Source organism: Panthera tigris, chromosome X (genome assembly GCF_018350195.1).
Source record: "Panthera tigris isolate Pti1 chromosome X, P.tigris_Pti1_mat1.1, whole genome shotgun sequence".
NCBI classification, from domain to species: Eukaryota; Metazoa; Chordata; class Mammalia; order Carnivora; family Felidae; genus Panthera; species Panthera tigris.
The window spans coordinates 1,411,868-1,429,999 of record NC_056677.1 but is presented as its reverse complement, the minus strand read 5'-3'; the positions used below and the strand labels follow the sequence as shown (position 1 = coordinate 1,429,999).

The 18,132-nt window shown below is 53.1% G+C and overlaps 1 protein-coding gene across 1 annotated transcript in view; it reads right to left on the bottom strand.

The window, feature by feature from the left end:
• Positions 1-16,887, bottom strand: part of CD99 (CD99 molecule (Xg blood group)) — a 30,299-nt gene extending 13,412 nt beyond the window's left edge. The window contains exon 1 of the mRNA XM_042974298.1: positions 16,744-16,887. Coding sequence (XP_042830232.1) covers positions 16,744-16,810 — 67 coding nt within the window. The 5' untranslated portion in view covers positions 16,811-16,887. The remainder of the gene's footprint in view (positions 1-16,743) is intronic.
• Positions 16,888-18,132: the final 1,245 nt, after the last annotated feature.

Sequence of the window (18,132 nt, the reverse complement as noted above, 5' to 3'; positions counted from 1 at the left end):
GATGGGTTTTGTGAGGTTGCCGGCGTGTGGCAGCTTTAAAATTTTTTTTTAACGTTTACTTATTTTTTTTAATTTTTTTTTTAATGTTTTATTTATTTTTGAGACGGGGAGAGACAGAGCATGAACAGGGGAGGGTCAGAGAGAGGGAGACACAGAATCCGAGGCAGGTTCCAGGCTCCGAGCCGTCAGCACAGAGCCCGACGTGGGGCGCGAACTCACGGACCGCGAGATCATGACCTGAGCCCAAGTCGGACGCTTAACCGGCTGAGCCACCCAGGCGCCCCTGGCAGCTTTTTAGAACATAGGACGAGCTGGGGCTTCTCATCTGGCCCCCATGTCCACGTTCACATCCCGAAAAGTAAGATGTCGGGGGATGTTCGAAACGGCAATGATCTTAAAACGTAGCTGCAGTTACGAGAGTCAGAAAACGTGCTGATTTGGTCCGAGCCTGATTCATGAACAGCAGACCCCTTGCATTAAATGAGTAACGAGTTCCCACATGATGGAAAACACACAGAGGGAAAACTCGCGCCTCATGTGACCCACGTCTGTGACCACACAGCCGAACTATGCTTCCTGCAGAATCAGCAGACAACCCACAAAACACACACAAAAATATTGCTTAAGCTCCCGGGTCCCCGAGAAGGGGGGAAAGTGCCCTGATGTGCCTTGTTCTTTGATCCCGTTGCTACCGCGTTTATTGAAACCATTTTAGTGCTGTTGTTCAGAAGCCGTTTCTGATGGGCTGCAGGAGAGGAAAGGGGACGAGCCTTGGAGAAGCCTGATCGGGCTGTCCGGTCAGCTGTAAGGCCAGTGACGGTACCTGTGAGGTCAGAATGTTAAGGGGCACCAGCCCCAGCTCAGGAAGTGCTAGACATTTCAGGCTGCACGAACATCCCCGGGAGCCAGGTCAGGGTGGGGAGGTGTTCGCTTCTATGCGACGTGTGACCCAGGCTGGGGTCTGTGATTGTCCCCTCTGTCGTGTGTGTGTGTGTGTATGTGTGTGTGTATGTGTGTGCGCACATGTGCAGGCGTGTGTAGGTGTGGTTTGTGTGTGTGCATGTGTACATGCACGTGCATGGTCTGTGTGCATATGTGTGGATATATACTGTACGTGGTCTGTGCACTTGTGTGTGGATATATACACACGTGTGCATAGTCTGTGTGAGTGCATACGTGTGTATGCATGTGCACATGTGCGTGCATGGTCTGTGTGCATATGTGTGGATATATACACACATGCACATGGTCTCTGCGTGTGCATGTGTGTACATGTGTACACGTGTGCACGGCCTCTGTGTACGTGCATGTGTGTGCCTATATACACATGTGTGCATGGTCTGTGTGCGCATGTGTGGATATATACAGACGTGTGCATATGTGTGTATACATGTGTACATGCGTGTGCATATATATGTCTGCATGGTCTCTGTGTGCATGTGTGGATATATCCACACGTGTGCATGGTCTGTGGGCGTGCATATGTGTGTATGCGTGTGTACATGCGCATGCATGGTCTGTGTGCATATGTGTGGATATATACATGTGCATGGTCTGTGTGTGCATGTGTGTGTGGATATATACACATGTGCACATGGTCTCTGCGTGTGCATGTATACACGTGTGCACAGCCTCTGTGTGCATGCATGTGTGTGTGCCTACATACACATGTGTGCATGGTCTGTGTGCACATGTGTGGATATATACAGATGTGTGCACAGTCTGTGTGCATGCACATGTGTGTATGCATGTGTACATGCGTGTGCATGCTCTGTGTGCACATGTGTGCATATATACATGTGCATGGTCTGTGTGTGCATGCAGGCTGACTGTAACCATCGACTCAGAACTCACTAATAAAATGCTGCCTCCTCTCCCTGCACAACCTGCTGGGGCAGCTCCTTGAGCTCGTGGGTCCCCTTGGTGCCCCTGCTGCTGACCCCACGTGGCCTCCACACAAACCCTGTAAGAGCAGACGAAGCAGGGGTGGGGGCACCCTGCCAGCCAGCACCCTCCAGCCCCGCACAGCCCCAGGCTGCCCTCTCTGCCGTGGTTCTCCCCCAGAACCCTCTGCAATGCACACCACACAGAAGGTCCCCATACTGTCGCCAAAACAAAGTCTGGAGCCCGCTGCTCCCAGGACCCCAAGGTCAGCCAAGGGCAGGTCTCACGGCACACGGGCAAAGGAACGATGCCCCTTCCCACCCTGCTCCCCACCCCCCTTGTGCACGCAGAACCCCCTCGAACCCCAGAGCAAGAGCTTGGCTGCCAGCTGTTGCACGATTGTGCAGATGTGTGCAAAAGTCACGCACACACATCGAGATCCGCTGAAACCCCCACAGGAACCGGCAAGAAATGCAATGATTCAACAGCCAGCACTCGACGGCCAGGAACACCGCCCAGTGTATTTCCAGCCTGACTTAATCTATCCGTCTACACAGACCCCGCCGTGCTGCCTGCTCCCCAGACTGCTTCCCGGGGCCGACGGAGCCGGAGGAAACAGCAGCACGTGGGGCCGCCAGGCCCGACCACGTGGAAGGGAGCCTGGGCCCCGGGGCCCGCACTCGGGCACAGAGTCCCCCGTCCAGGAGGAAGCCGGCCGCTGTGAACAAAGCCTGTGCCTCCCCAGACGCCCAACACCCCTCACGGCTGCAGATGTTCGGGGGACCCAGGGTGACTCACACGGGGCGAGGCCACGCCTGGCAGGACACATGCATGAGTCACCCCCACGGCACCTCCCTCCTGCAGCCCCTCCCGACTCACATCGGTGTCACATGGGGACACAAGCCCAGCCACACGCAGTCCCCGAGCCGCCCCCCGCCCCCGGGCAGGTGGAATATGGAGTAAGTTATACACATACGTTTGGAATAAGTTTTATACATATGTACATATACGTAGAACATAGGATTCTATGTAGAACTTAAATTATAGACATATACGTGGAAAACGTTATACATATTTACATACGCATACGATATAGAATTATATATAGCATATAGATTTACAGACATATATTTGAAATAAGTTATTGGGGCACCTGTGTGGCTCAGTCAGTTAAGCGTCTGACTTCGGCTCAGGTCATGATCTCACGGTCCGTGAGTTTGAGCCCCGCATCGGGCTCTGTGCTGACAGCTCAGAGGCTGGAGCCTGTTTCAGATTCTGTGTCTCTCTCTCTCTCTGCCCCTCCCCTGTTCATGCTCTGTCTCTCTCTGTCTCAAAAATAAATAAATGTTAATAAAAAATAAAAAAAAAAAAAAGAAATAAGTTATGTATATTCACATGTATACAGAATATAAAATTGTATATAGAACATGGAATGAGTCATATACCTATGTGTGGAATAACTCCTATATATTCACATGTATATAGAATAAAAAATTCTATGTAGAACATGGCTTCTATATAGAACATAGATTATAGACATATATTTGTAAATATACACCTACATGTATAGAAAACAAGATTGTATGTGGAATGCGAAATAGATTATAGACATATTTAGACTAAATTGTATATGCTCACGTATATATGAATATGGAATTACACGTAGAATCTGGAAGAAATAATATACATATTTGGAAAAAATTCGCTATATTCACATATATAAAATATAGAATTATATATGGAATATGGAATAAATTATAGACATAATTTGGAATAAATTTTATAGGTATATTTACATGGAAATACATATATCCTATTATATTCTAACTATATCTAATATGTAACGATTCTATATACGTAATACATATTCTAAATATATCTGTTCTATATTCATATATATTTCTATATAGAATATAGAATTCCGTATACAATATGTAATGAATTATAGATATTAATTTAGAATAAATTGCATTTATATTTACATAAAGCAATATATATAAATATACTTACAATAATAAATGACAACAATTGCAAATTATATAGGTTATACACAGACCTTATAAATCCTATAGACAAATTATATCTAAACTAGAAGTCACTTACACAAAGAAAATTACAATAGGAATGAAAGATATTTATAATGTATTATAGAAACTGCAAATTATCTGATTTATAATTATACAGAGAAGTTATAAATCATATAAGCAAATATATAGGATTAATTAAAAAAATGTTTTGTAGCATTTATTTATTGAGACACGGAGAGACAGAGCATGAACGGGGGAGGGTCAGAGAGAGAGGGAGACACAGAATGGGAAGCAGGCTCCAGGCTCCGAGCTGTCAGCACAGAGCCCGACGCGGGGCTCGAACCCACCAACCCTAAGATCGTGACCTGAGCCGAAGTCGGGCGCTCAACTGAGTGAGCCACCCAGGCGCCCCACAAAAGTATAGAATTAGAACAGAAAGCAAGTCGGGAAAGCAAGCCTCACATCCTCTGTCCCACCCCTTTCTCTCTGCCCCTCCCCTGCTCACACGCACACACACTCTCTCTCTCTGCAAAATAAATAAGCATTAAAAAAACACGTAAATCACACGCGGCTTGCTGGCCCTGCTGGCCTGGACCCTCCACTCTCTCCCCGCTGTGGCTGCTTCCAGACCATCTCCACCGCCCCCTCTCCCCGGAGGGGGAGGCATGGCTCCCCACAGGGCGAGCTCCTATCTGACTCCCAGCCCCCAAGGGTGCTCCCTCCCACTGCTCCCTGCACCCCACCCCCCGCACCTGGACTGGCCCCAAATGACCCCTTAGACGAGCGCAGACATTATCAGCTCACGGAGCCGTCTGCGGCTCCAGAAACTGGCCCGAGGTCCCAAAACAGACTGGACGTTTCTGCCTATTAATTACATGATTCATGCAGGTTACATGGTACGAAGTGTGGGGAACGCTGAATGAGTGGGTACTCGCCCCATCGTTGCTCCTAGGGGATTTGCGCGGTTACCTTCTCCCGCCTTGGGTCATGTGTCCACCAGAGCATCCATCCGCGACCCTGTCGTGCATTACCTCGAGAACTCCTATTCGTACCTCAAAGCCCCGAGAAAATGCTGCCTCCTCTAGGAAGCCCTCTGTCACTCCCCCTGGGTGTAGACTGACGCATTTCCTCGCGAATTCTCAACTCGGGCTGCGGGTGATTTCCTAAGCACGGACGCTCAGGCCATGCTCCAGGCCAATCAGATCAGAGACTCTGTGAGCCGGGACCCAGGCGCCGGTGTCTGAAAGCCCACCGGCATCGCAGGCTTTTAATTCCTTGAGATGCCTTGTCCCTCGCCTCTGATGCCTTGGTCCAGACTCTGCCAACAGCCCGTGTCCCTCCAGCTGGGTCTGCATGCCGCCCGTCACCGAGGGGATCTTGCACAGCCAAGTGCGAATGTGCACCTGTCTCCTTGCAACCGTCCAGGTGAGTTTCACACACACGTCCTGGCAACCGAGGCCGCCCGTCACGTACCCCTGGGGTTCCCCAGCCAGAAATAAGCTGTGTCCCTGCAGCATTCTGTCTCCCCAGCCCGCACACAAGCTACCTGAGACCTCCCCACGGCCCCACCGGCTCCCATACCTTCGTTTGCTGTTTTCAAGCCACTGCCCCAGCCTGAAAAGCCCTCTCCCCCCTTCAGGCTTCTGTTGCTATGATGGTCTATGCAGGGCGCCCAGGGTGGTCTCCACCTGCGAGGAGCTCTCTCTGGCCTCTCTGGGGGACACTGGTCCCTGCTCCCCTCAGGACACCGCACCAGAAGGGGTACCTTCCCTGCCACTCGCCAGGCAGAGAACAGACGATGGGGACCAGGTATTTCTTCTGCAGGCGCCCGAGCCAACAGTGTGGAGAGAATACAGATGCCACTTGACATTCGATCTGTGCTGACGGAAGGCAAGCGGGAGAGCCAGTGGCTGGCTGTGTGGGTAAGCGGACACATGGATGGGTGAGTGGGCTTCTGGGTAGATGGGTGAGTGGATGGATGTGTCAGACAAATACATAAAGGTAGGTGGATGGATGGGTAGACGAGTGGATGGGTGGGTATTTTGATGAATGGATGGCCAGGCACATAGCTGGACAGACAGATGGGTGTATGGATGGATGGATGGATGGATGGATGGATGGATGGATGCACAGATGGATAGGTATGTGGGTAGGTGCGTGGATAAACAGGTAGGTGGCTGGCTGGCTGGCTGGCTGGCTGGCTGGATGGATAAGTGGGTGGATGGATGGATGGATGGAGGGGAGGGATGAATATAGGGGAAGGATGGATGGATGCATGGATGGTTGGTTGAATGGGTGGGTGGATGGAGGGGAGGGATGGATGGATGGATGGATGGATAGATGGATGGATGGATGGATTGATGGATGGATGGATGGATGGTTGAATGGATGGGTGGCTGGGTGGATGGAAAGATGGGTGGGTGGGTGGATGGATGGATGGATGGATGGATGGATGGTTGAATGGATGGGTGGCTGGGTGGATGGAAGGATGGGTGGGTGGGTGGGTGGATGGATGGATGGATGGATGGAGGGGAGGGATGAATATAGGGGAAGGATGGATGGATGCATGGATGGTTGAATGGGTGGATGGAGGGGAGGGATGGATGGATGGATGGATGGATGATGGATGGATGGATGGTTGAATGGATGGGTGGCTTGGTGGATGGAAGGATGGGTGGGTGGGTGGGTGGATGGATGGATGGATGGAGGGGAGGGATGAATATAGGGGAAGGATGGATGGATGCATGGATGGTTGGTTGAATGGGTGGATGGATGGAGGGGAGGGATGGGTGGCTGGGTGGATGGAAAGATGGGTGGGTGGGTGGGTGGATGGATGGATGGATGGATGGATGGATGGACAGGTGGACAGGTGGATGGATGGATGGGAGAAGAGTTAGACAGATGGATGGATGGATGGATGGATGGATGGATGGATGGATGGATAAATGGGTGGGCTGCTGGACAGATGGATGGATACATGAATATGTAGATGAAAGAAATGATGGACGGATGGATGGATGTATGGGTGGTTGGATGGATGGATGGGTGAGTGGGTGGGTGGATAAGTGGATGGATGATGGATGGACAGGTGTATGGGCAGATAAGTGGATGGGTGAATGGATAGGTGGATGGTTGGATGGGTAGATGGATGGATGGATGGTTAGATGGGTGGATGAGTGAGTGGATGAACTGATGGATGGATGGATGGATGGATGGATGGATGGATGGATGGACGATAGATAGATAGATAGATAGATACATACATACATACATACATACAATGATAGATGGATGGGTGGACAGATTGACAGACAGAATGGATAGAAAGACAGGACGGATGGACAAATAGCTATCTGGGTGGTAGACACATGGCCAAGAGACATAGAGCAGCCTGTCTCCAGGGGCTCCCAGGTGGAGGTGTACACGTCTCCTTGCTCTGAAAGCAGCTGGACTCATCACCGCAAATCGTGAGCATATATCAGCCACCAGGAAAGGAGGGTCACAACACAGGGAGCCGGCCTGGGGCTGGGGAAGGGATCGGGGACAGGAAATACAGACAGGAACACGAGCCTTAGCTGAGCACCCTGTGCCCTGCTGCTGGACAGGAAGCTCCTGTGTGTACCTCTTGGGATGCCAGCACCGCCTTCCCTAAGGTGCCACGCCCGAGCCTCTCTCCAAGTCAGGCGTACGTAGACAACAGCTTCCAAACCAGCTCCCTCTGGTTGCACGCGTGGTATCTCCAGTGCTCTCTGTATCTGGAACCTCTCCTTATTTTCTCCTCGCCGTACGTGTCCTCCTTCACTCCTACCTTTTGTGATATGGCCATTTGCCCAGACTCTCAGATGGCAGAGCCCCCCTTCACTCCTGCCAGCTCCTTCCTCAAATATTGCATCCGTCACCAAATCCTGTTGATTTCATCTTCTGAATCTTTCTCGATTCACGCTCCTTTCTCCATTTCTGCCTTGTTTTTGTTTGTTTGAGACTCATACCCGTCCCCCTAACATTTTTCTCAGACAAATGCAAGAGCCCTTAACTACTCTCTGCCCTGACTCGTGAGGCCCTTTTAGGAGGGCTGGACACTCCTTCTCAGAATACTTCACGTTTTAATGCACAGGAGAAAATACACGCAGGGATGCAGAGGAAGCCAGTTGCATTAAGCCAGTTCTCTGTCCTGATGCCTGAGCGAAGGTTGCACCTGCAGACCGGCTCAGTGACCCTGAGGTTCTCAGAGAACCTCCGAGGTTCTCAAGCCTGGCCCCACAGCGGGGTCCCCTGAGAGTCTGGAGGAATCACTCTTGCCCAGCCCCATCTGTGTAATCTGGTTTATGCTGGATGGCAAGGCCAGAGCCTTGGGGCCACCTGGGCTCAGGTGGTGGAAGCTGCACTGAGATCTCCAGGTGTGGCTGCATAGACCACAGAGGGAGATGCCTTTCTCAGTAACGTGGCTTCACAGGGAAAAACAGGACACTGTCCTATATTTAGAGAAACTTAACTCCCCTGAATCCTGTTGGGAACTTATCCAAGACCAGTCACCGAGGCCTCTCCAACTCCTCATGGATTCTACATTGTGTCCACCCACCCATCCATCCGTCATCCATCTGTTCATCCATCCAACCCATCTATTCTATCTATCTACCTATCTATCCACCTCAACATCCATCCATCCATATATCCTCCCATCCATCATATCTATCTATCTATCTATCTATCTATCTATCTATCTATCTATTTATCATATCTATCTATCTATCTATCTACCTATCTTTCTATCTATCCATCATATCTATCTATCTATCTATCCATCTATCCATCCATATCCATCTATCTATCTATCTATCCATCTGTCCATCCATATCTATCTATCTATCTATCCATTCACCCATCCATCATATCTATCTATCTATCTATCTATCTATCCATCCATATCTATCTATCTATCTATCTATCTATCTATCCATCCATCCATTCACCCATCCATCATATCTATCTATCCATCCATCCATATCCATCTATCTATCTATCTATCTATCTATCTATCTATCTATCTATCCATTCACCCATCCATCATATCTATCTATCTATCCATCCATCTATCCATCCATGCATCCATTCATCCATCCATTATATCTATCTATCTATCTATCTATCTATCTATCCATCCATTCACCCATCCATCATATCTATCTATCTATCTATCTATCTATCTATCTATCCATCCATCCATATCTATCTATCTATCTATCTATCCATTCACCCATCCATCATATCTATCTATCTATCTATCTATCTATCCATCCATATCTATCTATCTATCTATCTATCTATCTATCTATCCATCCATCCATTCACCCATCCATCATATCTATCTATCCATCCATCCATATCCATCTATCTATCTATCTATCCATCCATTCACCCATCCATCATATCTATCTATCTATCTATCTATCTATCTATCCATTCACCCATCCATCATATCTATCTATCTATCTATCTATCTATCCATCCATATCTATCTATCTATCCATATCTATCTATCTATCTATCTATCTATCTATCTATCTATCTATCCATCCTATCTATCTATCCATCCATTCACCCATCCATCATATCTATCTATCTATCTATCTATCTATCTATCCATCCATTCACCCATCCATCATATCTATCTATCTATCTATCTATCCATCCATATCTATCTATCTATCCATATCTATCTATCTATCTATCTATCTATCTATCTATCCATCCATTCACCCATCCATCATATCTATCTATCTATCTATCTATCCATCATATGTATCTATCTATCTATCCATCATATCTATGTATCTATCTATCTATCTATCTATGCATCCATCATCCATGCATTCATCCATCATCATATCTATCCATCTATCATCATCTATCCATTCATCATTATGTATCTACCCATCCATCTATCATCCATGCATTCATACATCATATCTATCTATCCATCAATCCATCCAACCATCGTCATTATCTATTCTATCTATCCATCCATCCATCCATCCATTCACCCATGCATTATACCTATCTATCTATCTACCCATCTATCCATCCATCCAACCATCCATTGTCATGATGTATCTATTCTATCTATCCATCCATCATCCATGCATTCATCCACCATCATATCTGTCCATCATCATCATCTATCCATTCATCATTATGTATCTATCTACCCATCCATCCATCATCCATGCATCCATCCATCATCGTATCTATCTATCCATCCATCCATCCACCCATTGTCATTATCTATCTATCTATCTATCTATCCACTAATTATCAATCTGTGAATCTATCCATCCTTCATGTGAAATGTACCATTTATCATCTACAATCAATCATCAAGCCATCAATCATCAATCCCAAGCTTCAGGTGCTACCTTACTCCAGCCGGCCCATGGGTCCTTAAGTAAGTTCCCAGCAGGAAGGGGCTGGGGCCTCAACTCTCTTGCAGCCCCACTCACTGAGACCCCATGGTCTCCTTCCTTTCCTGCCTTGGATCGTTCCCCTTACCTCCTCCCTTCTTTTGCTGGGGTGCGCTGGGGCCCAGCGTGAGGGGAGCTTGGGGCAAACACCACGGTTTGTGTTCACACTGAGAACAGAACACAGCCCCTCTCTTTAAGAGAAGGCAGGTGACAGCCACAGAAGGAGACCGGCCGTTTCGGGGTTCTTGTAGAATCTACAAAATCAACTTGCCTGCGAGGCCCCGTGTCCCAAAGACAACATAGTCTACTTATTCTCTGTGAGCCAATATCGCGGGTCCACGGTGCATATGTTCTGCTACACAGCCCTTGCCCTTGCCACGGACCAGCCATCCCATCACAGGGATGGGGACCAAACAGAAGAAGCCAGGAATCTCCGGCCTCGTCATCTTGGTCGATGAGTAATGACTTCCCGAGGGGCCGAATGCAGCCGCTCTGGTTCTTGGACTGACTTCCCAGGGAGGGCAGTTCACTGAAGGAATTACAATTATTGTTTTTCGAAAAGTACTCTGAAGGATCCACGAGCACGTTTGCACACGCGCTTCTCGGAAACGAAGGGATCCGATCCCAAACTTCCGAGGCCAGAAAGGAACGTGACTGAGAGGCGTCTGGATCATGCGAGTGCATTTAAACACTTGTGCCTGCCACCCGGGGTCACGAATACGGAAGCCTCAGGCATGCACTTAGCGGGGCTCGTGGAGAACATAGGGACGGTTTATCCTCTGGCGAACTTTCTTCTTTTCCAAGGCCGCCGGCCGCACGGGAAACTCACAGCCCGTCAGCGGGTCCCGAGCTGCCGTTTGAGAAACACACTGGTTTGAGGTCTGACTCGCGGAGCGGGGGGAGGGGAAAGGAAGCATGTGGTTTCCTGTTTAGGGGATTTTAATAATACGTCTAGCGGGGCCACACTAGGGAGTGTGGCAAGGCTGAGTCGCGCCGAGGCGCGGCTGAAACGCACCCGTGCCATCTCCCAAATCTAGTCTAACGACTGGGCAAGCTAAGAGCAAAAGACTCAAGTAAGGGACGTCCTCCGTGTCCAGAGCGGTGGAAGATCCTGTGAACGCGCTGCATCCAAATGGGAACCGGGCTCAGTCTCCGTTCACCCGCGACGCGCACGCGGGAAACACCCGGAGGGGCTGGTGCATCAGCCAACGCGCCCAAGCCATATGGCGGCACGGGGACACCAACGGTCGACCCGCCTTCAGCGCGCGGCCCTCGGGGGGCGCTATGACCCGGCCCGCACGGCGGGGGTGGGGGGGGGGCTGGTGTGTGGGTCAGGGCTGATGTCAATGGAAAAGAGTCCCCCGGTGGAAACGGGGAACCATATGAGGGAACCGTTCTCCTTGACTCCAGAATCTGGTTCTTTCTCAAGCGCAAGGAAATGCGGGTCTAAACGAGCCGCTCACGTGCACAGTGGGCGGTCTCAGCGGAGCCACGGGCAAGTGGTGGTTTTCTGTGTCGGCCACGTGGGCGGATTGCTCGTGGAGCACACATGCGTGCGCACACATGCATGCACACGTGCACACACACATGCGTGCGCTCGTACACACGCCTGTGCGCACACACACGCTCACCCGCGCACACACAAGCGTGCACGTACACACACGTGCACTCGGACACACGCCTGCACACACACACGCTCACCCGTGCACACACAAGCGTGCACGTACACACGCGCGCACTCGGACACACACGCCTGCACACACATGCGTACACACACACGCTCACCCGCGCCCACACACAAGCGTGCACATACACACGCGTGCACTCAGACACATGCCTGCGCACACACACACGCTCACCCGTGCACACACAAGCGTGCACGTACACATGCGTGCACTCGGACACACTCCTGCACACACATGTACGCACACATGCACACACAAGCATGCACATACACACGCGCGCACTCGGACACACACGCCTGCACACACACGCTCACCCGTGCACACACAAGCGTGCACATACACACGCGTGCACTCACACACCCGCCTGCACACACACGTATGCACGCATGCACACACAAGCATGCACATACACACGCGCGCATTCGGACACACGCCTACACACAACACGCTCACCTGCGCACACACAAGCGTGCACATACACGTGTGCACTCTCAACATTCATGCATATGTGCACAGATGTGCATCCACACAATGTGTGTGCACACACGCACAAGCACTCACACATGCACATATGTACAAACACACATGCAGCATGTGCACACGTACCAACACACTCGTGCATACACAAACACGTGTGCGTGCACACAGGTGTGCACATGCCTGCATACACACACATCCAAACATGCGCACATGCACAGATGCACACAATACATGCATACACACATGCACATGCACACACGTACACAACGCACATAATGCATGCATACATACACGCACGCTCACACACGTGCACACACAATACATGCATACATGCACGCACACACGTGCACACAGAGTACATACACGCATGCACACACGTACACGTGCACACACAGTACGCACATACATGCACGCACACACACACTCACACACAGTGCATGCATACACACACGCGCACACACGTACACATGCACACACAATACATGCATACGTGCACCGCACGCACACACACGCAGGCACGGTGTTTTGGTCACAAGCTTGCTGCATAACCACACTGCTCTCTGGCCCCTCACAACCCCACAACAACACCCCTCCTGTCCCTTTGCATTTCTCCGGACGAGTAACACCTGCAGGAAAGACTTGTTTCCGCAGGTTCCCTGGGGATTAAAGTGCCTGCTGGCCCTTGTCAAGCCTGTGTCATTCTGGGGTTTCGCAAAAGCCCCTCTGTATGTGGAATGTGTTTCCCACACTCCCCCCCTGCCCCCGCCGCCCCCGAAAGGACTTCTGGAGCCCCATAAACACACACTCTGTTGTCAACCCCAGAACTGGGTCAGGACGGCCCTGAAGGATCTCTGATTCACGTGGGACAGGCGCCCAGATGTCAGAACAAAGCACAGGAGGACCCAGGGAGGCGGCCTGCGCCCCGTGTGTCTGTCCGACCCCGCCCCCCCCACGCCCCCTGTAAAACGCTCGTCCGCTTCGTGAGCATCGGGATGATTCCACGCAGACCCAAAAAGCTGAGGAATTTTGAGCCTCCAAACGCCCGTCCGCGTAAGTCACAAAGCACCTAGGACTCTTTTCCCCCTACAGGAAGCCACGTGAACTGGAAACTCTCCCCGGGAGGAAACACCAGGATCCCCACGTGGGTGCGAACCAGAGGCCCCCCCACCCCCACAGATCCCGCCCGACATCCCGCCCGGACTCCTGGATGCGGGCTTGGTTAAAACAGTGCGTGAGCCACATTCTTTACTAAATGAGAGCAGGCAGCCAACAGAGAATCCGGATGAAGATAAAAAAAAAAAATCCACAAAAACTGTTTTCCTATCTCGAGATGCACACACACACACACACACACACACACACACAGAAAGTGTTAGCAGCATCGACTGAAGACTGAAAAAAACAAAAGCCGCAGGGCAGAGGTCAGTGAAGGGCAGTTAAGTTTTATCAGAGCCCAAAGGGCAGGCGGTCAAACAGGCGGGATCGTCAGGGCCCTGTCTTCTGGCAAGAAAGGCAGAGACGAGACGAGAGCCACCAGGAAGGTGCACAAAAAAAGCCGACGGCTCACTTTTGACACTCTCCCTGGGATGGGGCTTCCTGGGCACTGTAGGTTGAAGCCAAGGGTCTGTGGTCTCCACCCACCACACACCAGGGGCCCCCCTCCCCCTCATGGTGAAATCCCTGCTCTGGGAGAGTCGAAACTGCCTCTTGTTTCCTTCCGAGGGTCTCCACTCCAGCGGGAATTTCAGAAGAAACCCAGGAACCCGGGATCCCGGGTCCCAAGGCCTCTGAAACCGGCCCTGTACTATTAAAAACAAAGGTCCCTCCCCAGGCTCAAGGGGCTTTTGCAGCCAGCGTGGAGCCCAAGCCAGACACATATTTCTGTAGCAAAGTGTCTTCTGACCTTCACCAACTCCAAAGCGCTTCCGCGTTCAAAACCCATTGGTGTGTTTGGAGCAGCACAGCCCTGCCCTCAACCCCACCGGTAAGGAGGTGGCCGGAAGGACCCGGGTAAGACCATGGACGGACGGGACGCATACTACAGCCCCATTCTTTCTCTGCTCTTTTGGGGCAAGGCTGGCTCCCATCGCCTCCCCCACCACGGGGTCACCAGTAATTTTCTTTTCTTATTTTTTTTAACGTTTATTTGTTTTTGAGACAGAGACAGAGAGAGAGAGACAGAGAGAAACAGTGTGAGCGGGGGAGGGGCAGACAGAGAGGGAGACACAGAATCCGAGGCAGGTTCCAAGTACTGAGCTGTGAGCACGGGGCCCACGCGGGGCTCGAACCCACAAACCGCGACATGACCTGAGCCACTGAGGTGCCAGAGATTTTAGTAAAATCATCACCAATCTTGGAGTTTCCCAGCACAATCTACGGAAACCAGGTGACTCCGGGCTAACCAGGCTATGGTTTTTTCTTTAAAAAAAAAAAAAAAAAAAAAAAAAAATCACAAAATGACTAGTTTGGGGCCCCAAGAATCTAAGGCTGCCCCCCACCCAGACCCAGAACCCCAGAGCGGTGAGCAAACACCATGGCTACTCCAGACTTTCCCCCTCACCCCACGCAGGTCTTGGACTCTGGGACCGTCCCCTTTTCTTGCAGCCCTGTGTCCTGTGGGCCTGTTTTCATGTTCCTCCAACCCCAGCGGATGGCACATCCTAGAGCCACCAAAGGCACTTCTCCATTTCCCGCACACAGGAAGAGCTCCGTGGGCCAGACGCCAGTCAGCAACCCCCCCCCCCCCCACCCCGGAACCCCGGGAAAGTTCCTTGGAACAGGAGCCATGCAATTGAACAGCAGAAATACAACCACCCGGGGAGACACAAGCAGCAGCCAGGGGCAGATGAAGAAACGCATTTCTTTAAGGAAGAAGGAGGCACAACTTGGCAACGCATGCCAGGCCCTCCCCAGCAGGCTGTAAAGTGTTCCAACACATCCCCCACAGACCAGAATTCATCTTCCGTAAAGCCAGCGCAGGGCGGGCATGAAGCCCGTTTCAAAAGCGCAAACGTTCCCCACGTCGCAGATCTTTCCTGAACCAAGCAGGAGGCCAAGGACGCAAAACATAACCCCACGCCCCCGCCCCCGCGCGGAGCCAGGCGTCACTAACACAAGGAACCTTCCCAGCACAATCCAGACCTCGTGTCGCGATCCCTGTTCCCAAAATGTGTCCTCCTCTCATCATCAGACCTGTGCTGACAAGACTCTGCCCCGCCTGGCTGTGTCCTAAAAATCTAGCCATATTAACAGGAGGAAAAAAAAAAAAAATCATAATAATCGTCCAGCGGTGGGGGGGGGGGGGCTTTAAAAACGCCACGTCCAGCAAAATCCAGCTCTCCTTTGGAAAGGAGAGAGAGAGACAGAGAGAAACATGATCCCAGATGCCGCTTGCAAAGGCGAACGCCCCGAAAACACAGGCAAAGGAGCAGAAACACGCCGGGCCGGCGCGCAAAGCGAGGGTGGTGGGGTCACGGCCCCTTTCCGTCTCCTGGTGTCCTCACACTTTCCCCGCGTTTTCCGAATTATTTCCTGGAGCGCACGCAAATCTGCTGAGGCCACACGTCTGTTTCCAGCGGGCGCGCAGCACAGCGCCCAGGTCCCCAGGGCAGCGTGCGCACACAGGGCTGGTGAGCGCGCCCGGAGCTCCAAGTTCGCCCTAAGTCCCCCCACCCCCGCTCCCCCGGCTGGGGCCGGCTGCACAGCCCAGTCCAAATTTAGGCCCGGAGTGCAGGGCGTGGCTCCCCGCGCAGGAACAAAGACTGGGGCCCGGGAGAGCGCCGGGGGGACCAGGACCGCTACGGGGGGGAGGGGGGGGGAAGACCGGGACCTAAGAAGTCACCCGCCTGCGGGCATCCAGGGCCCCCCGGCTCCCCCGGGGAACCTCCAACTGCCCGAGTTTCTGATTTTGGAAACACTCAGCGCCCTGGGCCTCTGGAACAAGTCCACACCCGCCCAGAAAGAAAGTTGCACAGTGGTGCCGCCTCCCGGGGCGTTGGCTACCCGCTGGCACAGCGCGTCCCGTTCGTCCCGCGGGGAGGAGGGTTCCGGGGTCCCCGCTGCGCCCCTGCACCCGCCCCCCACTGTGCGCCCCCGAGGCCCTCCCCGGGGTGGTGGGGGGTCCCCGGACGCGCGTCCCCACGCCGGTCCCCCGGCCGGCCCGCGCCCCCTGCACCGCGCCCCACCCCCAGGCCCCCACAGATGGCTCACCCCGAGCGGGCACCAGCGTGCCGAGCAGGCCGACCAGCAGCAGCGCGACGGCGGCCCGGGGAGCCATGGTGCGGCCGGCGGGCGCCGCGCAGGAACCGTCCCGGGAGTGGCACGCGCGGGCGGCGGCGGCGAGAGTGCCCCCGGGGCGGGGCGCGCGGAGGGAGGGAGTGGGGGGGGGGAGGGAGGACAGGGAGGAGTGGGGGGAGGGAGCACGGGGAGGGGAGGGCTCGCGCTCTGGCCCCGCCCCGGTCTCGGCTCGCCCCTCCCGCGGCGTCCGGAGAGCACCCGGGGCGGGCGGGGCGCAGGGGAGGGGCTAGCGGGGGAGGAGCGGTTACCTGGGGCGGTCCCGAAAGGAGCCAGCGACTGCCGTCCCTGCTCCGAAACTGGGGCCCCCGCCCGCCCCTAACACCCCCAGGGCAGCCCTGAAGAGAAGCGAGGAATCCCCCAGCGCCGTGCTCAGAAGGTGGGGACCCCCACCCGCTCCTAACACCCGCAGCGCTGAGGAGAAGCGAGGGACCCCCCCCCACAACTCTGAGCTCGGACAGTGGGGACCCCTCCGTGTGTCCACAGACTCCTCCAGCCCCTCACTGGCCCCTCCCCCCCGACGAACAGGAAGCAAACCATTACAAGTAGCGGGAGCCCCCGCCCTGCCCCTAATGGGACCCTGGGGCCACCTTTGGGGGGGGGGGGGAACAAAGTGAAATCCTCTCCTTTCCCGCGAGAGGTGGGTCCCTGTCCCCCGCGAAGACCCCACTCCCATCCCGAAGTCCAGTCTGAACTGACACAGCCCGGAGCTCGGGGTGCAGGCTTTGGGGGCGCAGGGCAGGCCCCACTCCCCAGTCTCAATGGGGACTCCCCCTGCAGGAGCCTCCGGAAGCCTCTCCCCAGCCCACGCGGGGGGGGGGGTGGGGGGGAGGCTTTTCCAGCCCGAGGGGGGAGGGGGGAGAGGCTTCCCCGGCCCCAGGGGGGGAGGGGCCTGTGGCGGAGAGAGGGGGTGTGGAGGGGGGAGAGGCTTCCTCTGCCCAAGAAAGTGTGGGGAGGGGGAGGGGGAGAGAGAGAGAGGCAGGAAACCCCTCCCCTTCCCCTCAGGAGGTGCTGGGGCCCTGATGGGTCACTGTGCAGGTCACAGGCCAGCAGTGCTGGGGCTGGACCCCCGCCCAGACTATCTATCTATCTGTATGTATCTATCTATCTATATATATATATATGTATTTAATTGAGATGTTAGCTTAATATTCTGTCCGTGTGTATTCAGGATGCAGAACATCTCGTCCGCAGAAAAATCCCTGAGTCAGATGCCTGCCTTGGCCCTGCAAACCCTCCTACCGGCTGGCCGGGCTCCCACTCGGCACACCCTTCCCCTCGGGAGTCACCCGCCTAGCTGCTGCC